At 32.7% G+C, this 12,118-nt stretch overlaps 1 protein-coding gene across 16 annotated transcripts in view; it reads right to left on the bottom strand.

Moving 5' to 3' along the window:
• CEP290 (centrosomal protein 290) overlaps positions 1-12,118 on the bottom strand; it is an 88,960-nt gene that overhangs the window by 39,229 nt on the left and 37,613 nt on the right. For all 16 annotated transcript variants that reach the window (XM_074325313.1, XM_074325318.1, XM_074325316.1 and 13 more), the window contains 4 exons: positions 9,028-9,201; positions 4,964-5,075; positions 2,103-2,308; positions 1,011-1,162 (listed from right to left, as the gene is read on the bottom strand). In XM_074325313.1, the coding sequence (XP_074181414.1) occupies positions 1,011-1,162; positions 2,103-2,308; positions 4,964-5,075; positions 9,028-9,201 (644 nt within the window). The remainder of the gene's footprint in view (positions 1-1,010; positions 1,163-2,102; positions 2,309-4,963; positions 5,076-9,027; positions 9,202-12,118) is intronic.

Genomic DNA, 12,118 nt, shown 5'->3' with positions numbered 1-12,118 from the left:
TTATTAAATTTCCTATATGACTACTGTGATAAGATTATACAGATAAAGTAAAATGTATTTTATTTTGGGCTTGAATAATTTTATTTCAGTGTGACAGATAATTCAGGTTTCCTCTCATTGACTAGAAGCTCTCACTACCAGTTATATAAGTTTTGATTAACTAAAATATAATAAAATGAAATAGTTTATTTCAAAAGGTGGCGTCCATGAGATGAGAGAAAGAATAAAAAATGGCTGGGAATGACTGATATTCCTAAAAAGACTACCAAGGTTCCAAAAAATGGCTATAAATAGGGGAGGCTATAAAACACTTTTACTAGTTATTTGTGCTTGACAGATCAACTCACAGCATGCTCACACTCTTCTACAGAAGTAACATAATTACGAAGGAGAATGAGAACACAGCATCTACCTGGCACACAGTATTTACGTTTTACATATATTTTGTGTTCTAAGCAAACAAATTGTTTCCACACATAAAATGAAAATAACAATGTTACTTCAGGGCTATTAAGTGGAACTGCATGAGTTAATATATGTTCAATACCTAGCACAGTATACATAGTAGATACCCAAAATTGAATCAAAATCTGAATTTTTCAGTGTATTTTCACAGAGGTCTTATGAAACAGGTAGAAGAGGTACTATTACTCCCTTAATAAAGTAAACAAACTTAAGTTCAAGTAAATTAAATGTCCTTTCCTTCCAAAAAAGTACTAACGCAGAAGAACTAGACCTCATAAGGTCTTGCTTCCAAGTTCAGCTCTTTATGCACTACTATTCCTGGATTCTGAAAAGTTGTGAATATTCAGAAGTTATTTCCTCTTCAATATTATTGTGTATGCCTGTTAAAAGTCAATCTTGTTAATATTATTTAACCACGTGCTTATAAAAAGAAACCAGTATCAACTGCCATATGAGCCCTATGCCACATGAGTAATTCGGTTTCTTAAAGACAAATTAGAGTGGACACATCTAATCAAATGACCAGGAAGTTCACATGCACTCACTTTGACACTTCAACTTTTAGTTCCATTTCGTTCTTCTCTAATTCTAGAATCCGTTGTCTATCAGCATCACTCACTGTCTTGCTCACACTATCAGCTAATTCATCTCTTAACATCTGTTCCACCTTCTGTGCGTCCAAGTTGATTTTGGTAAGCTAAGAAAAAGTACCAAAAAATGTTCAGATACAACAGTTTTTGAAGAGGTTTTCCTTATAATTTAGCTTTTAGGGTCCCGCAGTCCTCTTTACTTTGTATTAGTCCAGATACTGAATTGAATGTAAGGTATTAAGAACAGATGGAAGAGGATAAAGAGAGAATCAGGAACAAATTATGCAAACTCTGGTTATACACCAACGTACAAGAAGTCTTTTATATTAAGCAATTCACAATCTAATAATATCTGAATCTCTGATATTCTTAATTTGCTGGGAATGCGGTATACTCATTATATTTTACTTCCATTATATAATATCACCTATAAATAAATCTGAATGAGTTAATAAAATCTTAATATGTTTTTAGTGACTCAGTTAAACAAACAAAATGACATACATGTTTTGAAAATTATACTAATTCTCAAGATAACCAAACATTACAAGAGTTACTTCATCATAAACTGTTAAATATTTTGCAAACTGTATTTACTGCCAGCCACTTTAATAATTCTGATCATGTCAAAAAATTCTAAAACCTCCTAATAGAATGTAAAGTCCCTGAGAGCAGAGATTACTGTATTTTGTTTCCTGCTATAACTCCAGCCCTTATACAGTGTCTGGAATATAACAGGCATTCAATATTTTTTTGTTAAATTAACAGATGGTAATGGAAGGCAATCCCATTATTAAGCAAATAACTTGTTTTGTATATTAAATCTAATGATGTAATACTGGTGAGAAGAACTCATTCATAGCAACATCTTTCTTTTTAAACATTACAGATTTAAAAACACATCTTTTATTTTTATCAATTACATACACACAGCTACTACATTAATATGCTACTTCAGAGATGCCAACAAACCTCTTATATAACACAATGTCTACCATGACAAATTCCTTATTTTCTAATTACATGATAAAAATGATAATATCAAACCTCAGCGACTTTGGTTTCCAATTCAAAATTACGTTCTTCCATTTGTTTAAATGAAGTCCTTATATGCTCGTACATTTTTTGACAATGTTCAGCCCGCTGCCTTTCATTTAATTCCTTCATCTCCAGCATAGTGATTTTTTTTGAAATAGAAGCAACCTCACTGTTGGTTATTGATCTCTTTGTCTTATCCGTGTTAGATTCATTTCCTGTATACAACAATACTTAAGTCAATCTCATGCTTTTCCTATCTAAATTATATCCCAGATATTTTAGACATTGTATAAGGGGGCAATATGGTTCAATGGATAACACACGAGCCTTTTAAATTATGACAGATCTTTTGATTCCAGTAATAGCTCTGTTACTTCCTGTTTACATGCTGTCAATCCCACTTAATCTCTCTGGAACATACATTCTTCATCAATCAAATGATAATAAAAACTATTCCACATAGGAAACAACAATGTAAAAGATGTAGTTAGATGGTGTCACATGTACAGGATCAAAAAAAGGTAAATAAATATATTTTATTAACTGAATGGACATAAACTATAGAAAAGCAACTCAATGAAACATTATTTTATAAATACAATGATTTTGTTTTTAAAGTCTCACAGAGTTAAGCTGAAAGTAAAATATGAAGCCATGTAACTTAAAGATTTCACTAAATATTTTTTAACCATGAGTACTATTTCGCCTTGGTAAATATCTCATATCAAATAAATTACTTGATCAGTTATTGTACCCTGATTATATAGTGAATGTCGCATGGCTTGTCTTTGGACACAAAAGCCTGGGGTTAAATGAAAGCAGAACGACAACACAAAAAAACACTGTTTACCGTGACAAGGCATCATGTCAGATTACAATTAGTTACTTTAGTCATTTTTTGAGAAGGAGAAAACTAATACCTTTGCTTTGCATAACAGACATGCTCTAGGGAAAAAACCCAATGCGGTAGTGTTGTATTTCTTTGAGGATCAATCATATGCTCTGGGAAGTCAATTTCTTTAAGAAATCAAGCAGTGATTTATTTGTGAATAGTCTTTATAACACTGATACCAGTGGCCCTCCTCTTTTTGTAGCTGTCGAAGCTTGAGTTTCATAACTGAGTTGCTCCAAGAAACAGATCCATATTTTTAAAACAAGCAAAAATACTGTTTTGGTGTCGGCCTCATTTGTAAGAAGTCCCTCAATTTGTTCTGTGTGTATCGTTAAATATATGATTTTAGAATAGATGCTAAAAGCAGTGATCAAATAATAGGAACAGATCGCAGAAAGAAGCGAAAAGTCTTAGTGCAGCAGTCCATTACGGAAGAGACTCATCAGGGTGAACCTAAATACCATGAATGAAGGGGGGAAAAAAACTGCACATGACACCCCTTCTCCATTCATTTTCATGCTAAACTCTGATAACGAGGAGAGGCACATCACAGAGGATGCAGCAGATTAGCTGTCTGTATGTTCTTGTGTTTGGAGCTTTCTGAGAGAGAGGGTGGTATACCAGTTCAATACCAACTAATTCCTGGACAAGAAAAGCTAATAACGTGTCATTTTAAAGCAAAGATATAAGGACAATAGGAAATAAGAAAAGTTTTTAAAACTCTGGTTATATAAAGCCATGTATGGGAGAGATTAAGGCATTGGAAAATTCAGTAATTTCTACATAGGGAATTCAGACCTTATTAAGGAGCAGCAAGGTAAAATAAACCGAGAGCATACTAAAATGTGATGGAGTACCCTTTTTTGTATCTTAGTTTAAATGGGATCTTTTTTCATGTAGGAGCTACATGGAAGTCAATTCACTTTAAATCTCTTAATAAATTAAAAATTACATTTCTAAAAGTAGCTTATTTTAGACTCCCAATAACTCTTAATGGACTCCCAATAATTCCCAAAATTTTAGGTCCCTCTAAATAACATGCCTACCTTACCAACTAAACAACACAGCTTTATTTAGTTAGAGAAACCTTGGATAGAGTCAAGGTCTGGAAAACAAACCATAAAAACATCTTAACCAAAGCAGCAAATTTATTTGAAAATTATAAAGCACAATACTAGTGACATAAAATGATTTAAGTAACATAAACTAGGATAATCATTTGAAAAACTAATATGGAAACCCTAGCAGGAATCACAAAGATTTTATTGCCCTCTGAGACAGTAATATCTCTGCTAGATATATATGAAAATGTTTATTGTAGCACTATAAGCAATAGCAAAAGAAAAGCTAGTGATTTAATCACTCAAACAGAGATACTGCATGAATATTTATAATGAAGAAAACATGGAAATATTTTGATATATACTAAATGAATACAGCATATAATAACATGTTGATTATAATTTAAAGTATATATAATATGTAAACACATAGAAAGTAATACAAAAACTGCCAATATAGTAATGGACCTATTGAGTAACATAAATTCTTTAAAAATTTTTGATACTATATGGTGATCTTTTCATTTAAAAATATCAAATGCTGTATTCTTAAAATAACTTTATACATAGTGAAATAACTCATAATACTGTCATTAAAATGCAGATAATTCCCCCCAAATGCAGATATTTCAAAATTATCACCAGTCTTGATTGTCAAATGGTTCGAAACAGCTAAATTAGTCTTAAAATTTTAACATATGATTTAATTTGGAACAAATCTAATTTAACAACTGAAAACCAAATTTTGGTAGGGATTAATACAAAATTATTCATCATGTGCCTGCTAAACTCTTAGGCAGAGAGTTCATTTTTATCAAAATATTTCCTTTTCATCTGGTACAAAAAAGGAAACTTAAGTGAAAAGTATTCACTACTAGATCTTAATCATTTTATATTATCAGAGTCATAATACTTACCTAATTTAGTTTCTTGCCCCCAGGCTTGTTCAATAGTATGAAGTTTCTCCTTGGTAATCTCCAATTCTTTATTCAGAGACTCCATTTGTTCTTTTAGGGATACATTTTCACACTGAACAAACAGAAACATCACTGAGAAATTCCATTATTAATTCAGACTAAAACCACAAAAATGACAGTGTCTTAAGTTTATATACTATCTCCTAAAACTCACAATCTAGTTATTTTTTACAAAATTAGAAGTTCTCCCACATGTAATAAATGTGTGTGTGTATATATATATATATATATATATACACACACACATATATAAATATACATATATACACATATACACACATATGGATACACACACACAAATATATATATATATAAAACATTATTTTAAAATAATCAAAACCTTGTGTATCCAATACGTGGCCCAATACTGAGTATTAGCTTCTGTCGTGTTTACTGTGGCAGAGCTAGAATACTCAGAGCTTCGTAACCTTCACAAGCCAGTGTTTACTTCCCTCAATCACACAGATAGCTACTGAGCATCCCTAGCATGCCATCAGTGACACGTGCTACATGTTCATGGTGAAAAGAAACAGACAAGATTCTGGTTTTCACAGGCCTTACCATGTGGTATCTTGGGTATGTGTATGTGGCAGGAGTTGGGGACGGTGTGGAAAGCAGCGGACAGTAAACAAGTAAGCCAACAAAACAGTCATTAAAAATGTCAAGACATAGAAAGAAAGAGAATATGGACCCAGGGAATAATAAAAGGAGGCATATCTAGATAGTGGTTAAAGAAGGCATTAACCACTGAAGAGGTGGTATTTAAGTTGAAACCTAAGGGGTGAGAAGGAGCCAATCTTGACAAGAAGCCGTCATGGAAAGAAATGATGGACTGGTAAACCCAGATGCTGCAAAGGAGGAAAGAGTTTGAAGTGCTGGCGGACTGGAACATAGTGAGCAAAAAGAAGAGTGAAGTGCAGTGTAAGACAAAGCTGAGAGGTAACAGAAGGCATGGAACTGGAATTTAAGTCAAGAGAAGGAACTGGAATTTAACTCAAGGAATAACAGGAAATAATTTAAAGATGCTAAGATGGAAGTTTTAAACAATTGTTCTGAATGCAATGTGGAGAATAAACCAAAGGGTACTCAGAGAAATCAGAAATTACTCAGGAAGATAGTGTGAAGTCCAGATGAGTGATGAGGTTGATTTGGACTAGGGTAATAGCAGTGAAGATGGAGAAAAGAGGACACATATGAATTCATTACATTTGGGAACTAAAAATGACAGAGGAAAGGTGTGATTAGGGCATAACTCTTAGGTATCTGCCTTAACTGAGTAGATAATAGAAGCACATATTGAAACAGAAAAGACTATGAGCAAAATAGACATCAGGAGTTCATTTTGGATATGTTAAATTTTAGATCTCCTTGAAACATGAGTTGAAGAGTAGGTAATTCCATACAGTAGAAGACAGCTCTGAGAATTCAGGCTGTAGACAGAAATGTAGGAGTTGGCACGTTAGTATAATATTTTAAGCTCGTTTATTCTTTATTTTCTTTTTCTTTTTCTTTTCCTTTTTTTTTTTTAACAAATAGAATGCCTGCTATGTGCCAGGTATTATAAGAACTGGACATCAATGGTAAACAAATTCCATCCTAGAACTTCTGTTTCAGTGGAGTAGTTTGAAAATAAGGCAATATATAAAACAATGTCAGGTAATAAGCGTTAAAAAGAAGAATAAAAAAGTGTAGTGAGATTTTTCTAAAAAGGGGATATTATGATGAAAAGAAAAGGTAATAAACTTGACTTTCTCATAACATGTACAATTACAGTTCTAAATACTGTAAATACATAGGAGAAAAACAAAAGAGGGCTTAGAGTATTTTAAGTATTCTTTTTTTTCCCTTTTACTTCCTCCTTCAAAGGAAAACTCTGGTCTTACTAGATTCCCATTTTCACCCCCCTGCCCTGGCATTTCACCCTCACATATTACCATTCTTATCTCTAATCTTCAATCATTCTTTCCCCTTTGGCTCTAAGTTTTCTTTCCCTCTCCCCTGAAACTTCATTGGTTTCATTTTTCAAAAGCGATAAAACAAAACAAATCCTCCTCTTGATTCTCCTTTAATACATGTCTATGTCTCTTTTCTTCTTTTATCAAATTTCCAGCTTTTCTATTGCCTTATCACCCATTTAGTTTTTGTATTTCCTTATCACTCACTGTTCTTTATATTCTGAAATTCAATTTTAATCACCTTTATTCTCATGAAACTTTACTTACTCTTAAAAGGCATCAGTGATTTCCTAGTCACCGTATATTATGATCTTTGCACCATGGTTCTACACCATTAATCACTGTCTGAGGTCAACATTCACTAATTCTAACTCTGTGCCAAAGAGAAGGTATAAACACACAAAAAATAAATTAAGTAGAGTTCTTGATATCAAGAGGCTTATTATATTCCAGAAGGGGTGGCAGACATATAAACACATATAATATGATGTGATATAAGTAGCAGAACTAGGTACAAGACACAGAATTAATATAGACAGAGACAGTGAGTTTGTTCTATAAAGAAGGATGCTTCAGAAAAAAAGAAAATGTCTGGACAAAGTTTTGAAACATCAATAGAAATTCACTGAGCAGATAAAGTTGGAGAGGGGAAGGGCTTCTAGACCAATGAAAGAGCATGTACAAAAGAATATGTTAGAAAAAGTGCTGTGTTGGAGAAAACTAGTAGTTCAGTTTCTAAAACATAAATTGTGAAACTCCTTAGAGCATCACAGAAGATGATGTGAAATAAGTGAAGTCGAATCACAAAAGGAACTTGACTTTTATTCTTTACGTGACCGGCAGCTTTTGACAGGTTTTAAGTGAGGGAGTGACATGATCAGATTCATGTTTAGAATTACGATTCTAGTGGCAGTAAGAAGACATAACACTGGAGACAGGGACTTAAGTCACGGCCAGCAAAAGAGAAGTACAAAAACAAAAATCAAACTAAGACATTGCCCATAGGGGTAGATATACGTTCAGAATTATAACACATATTAGAAGTAAAGAAAAGGCATATAATACAAATACAAAACTTCTTAAATTTTGAGGAAAGATGAAAAATATTCTTTGGGAAAAACAGATAAAGTTTACTCATCGGTATGTTATCTACAGGAGATTTCTTACCTAGGATTTTCTAATGATAGAGAGGAGAGGACAAAGGACATCAAAAATGAAAAAAAAAGAAAATTATTACTACACCTAAATATTCAGAATTTTCTATCAAAGTTAACATAATCATCTCTCTGGCAAGAAAAGTAAAAAGTAAACTGATCACAATTATTTCTAGTTAGTATTAATAAATAATAACAGGTAATTTTATAGGAGTCATTGAAAGCTATTGAGAACAATGTTTGCTTTTATTAAATGTATCTCCCTAAGCAAGTAAAGGCTTTTGAGCCAACAGAATTTGATCTCATCCCATTCCATGAAAGAACTATAAAAGAGAATAATAAGCCAAAAGACCCCTATTTCTGATGAGGAAGATGAACAAATCAGGACCTTGTTTGCCTACTTAAAAGTTATGGAGGTTAAGTGGCTAGAAGAGAACTACAAAGGGTCTGGGCTACATTCATGGACTATTTGAATAAAATTTATGATACTCCACCCTACTCTTCTGTATCTCTACCATAAGAATGAGAATTTGCAGAGATCATTCATGGTCCAGGAAGAGCCATTAATATCTATCTCATACACTCTCAGCTACAGCCACCCCAAGGGACAGAAAAGCCCGGGGCCATGAAAGAATGATTTATTCTGGGAACTGAGGTAAGAGAAAGGGATAAGTACTTAATGATGCTTCTTCTTTTGATTACAGTATCTTATTTGTCCCATGTTCATTTTCCTTTTTTAAGTGACAGGTAGAAAGAGGTTTGATTCAGCTAAATCATGCAAGAGGGCTAAGGACGATGACCTGGATTAAGTTGTCCAGAAGTTATTCTGCACTTATAGATATTGCCAAAGAAAAAATGGCTGACATCACAAGGTTCAAGAATCAAACAAACTTACCTCTAGGTGTTCCAGGTTATTTGTTCTTTGAACCAGCATATTATCTTTTTGCAAGATGTCCCTATACTTAGCAGACAGTTCATTGTATTGTTTATTGGCCAATTCTAGTTCAGACTGAGAAACACTATTATCTGTAACTTTTTGGAGAGCTGCAATCTTGAAAATGGCCATTTCCTATGTAAATAAAAATAGGCTGAGTTAAGTTGGTGTATATTTTCTGGTGAAGCACTAGCCACTTTTGAGAAAGATAATGCAACCAAAAGCAAAACAGATTTTAGAATCATTTAAAAAAATAAGAATTTTCATGTAAGAAAAAATATTGCAATCATGATTAATTTCATTCATATAAGAAATAGTATTATTTGGAAATTTTTAATCATAATAAAAATAACAGTAAAGTCATTCCTTTTATAACTGCTACCATCATAAAATGAAGCTTAGTTTATTCAAGCAAAGCATAATACACCGCAGCAAGAAAATATTTATCACAGAGAATGTATCTTTAGCTGCCTTTTCTAAATTTCTTAAGATTAAAAAATATCTTGCCATTTGACACCGAAATGGCAAAATTAGCATTACCACAAGTAACTTTTACAGCTTAGCTTTTTCTGCTTATTATAGCTACAAGACTAACTATAATAAAGCAAAAATTGTTGGTCACAGGAAGGAAACATTTAGGGAGAAAAAGTTCTCTCCTTCATAGTTATCTGTAATAAATAATATCAAAGCCTTTAAGTTACTTGTCTCATGTTCTATTAATTAGCTACACAGCTACAAAAAGCCACTATTGAAAGGCACTGTATTAATACCAAAAAGAAATGCCTGAATTTTAGTTCTCTCCAAAGTTAACTGATAAAGAGGTAGTGCAAGGAAAAATCAAATTTATGAAGTGAGGACGTTAATAAGGAATTTATAGTTACAATTCATTCTGAAATAATGAGGAAAAAATATTTGTAATGGTGCTTCAGATCCCATTTTGACAACTTTTCTTCTCCATGTAAATGAACACACACTATTCTACAGTATCCTGGGATTCAGTTTCACTTTTTCTTTGAGGAGGGCGGGGAAGGTTATGTTTCCCATCCCTTAAAAATCCCCTTTTTTGCCTTTCAAATTGTTGAGGGGGGAAAAAAAATCCAGGTTGAAGAGGCAGAAAATTCTAGGTTTTTTTTTCCCTTCTAACTCAAACAGTAGCTACTACATCTGTAATACTCTAAGGAAAGTATATCCTACAAAACCTAACACAAAAATAAAACAAGAACATTTCCTAAGTCTCAAAATGTCCTTGGTATGTGTCCAAATAAAAATAGCTTTAATTTTTCAACAGGTTTCTTGTTGCATCAGGTTTAAGCTTTAAGATCACATTGAAAATAGGTTTATTAGTGTAATAACTTCACCCATTACTATTTAAAAGGGGATGGAAAGGAGCTCAAGTTTATTTTAATTTTAGTCTTCTGTTTATATGACCCTATGTAAATTTAGACATGTCATCTGAACATATACATGTTTAAAACAAGCTATATAACATCAGATATAAAGCAAGGTACTGAAGAGAACACAGGGTATGCATGTTTTTGTGTGTTTGTTAATACGTACAAAAGGAAATACGAGAAGGAGAATCAGTTATCTAATAGGGGTAGGGCAGAATGGATTGAAAGGTCACAGGGACAGAAGATTTTTCTGACTGTATCTTTTGAACATGTGTATCTTCTATATTTAAATTCAGTTTCTAAACAGGACAATCCCTGAAATTGAAAATAATGCAACATAAAAGAGCTTAACTGTATATCAAATATATAGCATAAGCACAAAAAGGGAATGATTTCCAGTTAGTGAAGTATATGTCACCTTGACCATACATCCTTAGTAAGAGATATTCTTAAAAACAAAACAAAAAAAAAGAATTATAAAGAAAGTTTAAACTACATCTGGTAGCATTGCGTACAGAAATAAAAGAACAAAATCAAAGGTTACTACTAAAAGCCACATACTATCTATTTACCTCGTACTATTATATTTGAATTGGAAATAACAGTATGAACTCATGATTTGAACATACACATTTTTCCTAACTTGTCCACTGAAAGGGAACAGTACCATGACACTCCGAGAACAATGACACCTAGTGATCAGACTTTTGGTATCTAAAATGCCTTCATGGATTCTTGTCAAACTGCTCCCAATGGCCAAAGTTGAGATAAAAGAACAATGACTCCAACTGTTAAAACATAGTGAGTATTTTTGAAGTGTGTGATTCTGTTGTGACACTTAAAGAAAATAAATTTGGGGGGCGGGGGAACAGGTAGAAGCTGAGTACACCAACTCTGCATTCTGAAAACTGGTCACTAAAAGGGAAGAATGAAGATTTTTATCTTTCCTTTCTAGTAGTACACTTCAAGATAGCCAAATACCTGGGCTAATAAGGGAAAGCTCTTTGTTTTACAAAAGAATATCTGCTATTAAATGTAGAGAGCATAATATAACTAGAAAACCATAATTTTTGCAACTTCTAATGAAGTAACTGCATTAGGCAACAATAATGATCAGTGGATACTAACACTATTAGGAGAGATAAAGAAGAATTGGTTATTTGCATGGTAATAAAATATCTCCAATTAACTAAAATCATATAATAATTGATATAGCTCCCCATCAATAGAGTAATCAACCATGAAATATGGGACTACAAGATACTCTTGGAGCGATACAATATAAAGTATTATCCATAAAGCAAAGAAACATTATTTATGAAATATTCTTGCCAAAAATATTTAACCTGAATACAACAAAGGCTTCAGAGGGAACTTTAGTAATGCAATGGCCCAGGAACAAGTAAAATTACACAAAAAAATAATCATATAAGCCATCAGCATTTTTCAGAGAGGGGGGAAAAAAGGGGGATTCTGTACTGAAAAGACTTCAAATACAATGCAGCTTCCTTGACTGGATCCTGGGACAACTAAGGAAATGTGAATATGGTCTGGACATTAGATAATGTAAGGGATTATTGTTAATTTTGTTAGGTGTAATAAAGTTACTGTGGTTATGTAAAAAAAGGTCTTGATTTTAGAGATGCACACGAAAATATTTA

This window comes from Rhinolophus sinicus, linkage group LG02 (assembly GCF_036562045.2).
Source record: "Rhinolophus sinicus isolate RSC01 linkage group LG02, ASM3656204v1, whole genome shotgun sequence".
Classification (NCBI taxonomy): domain Eukaryota; kingdom Metazoa; phylum Chordata; class Mammalia; order Chiroptera; family Rhinolophidae; genus Rhinolophus; species Rhinolophus sinicus.
This window is presented reverse-complemented; position numbering and strand designations above follow the sequence as displayed.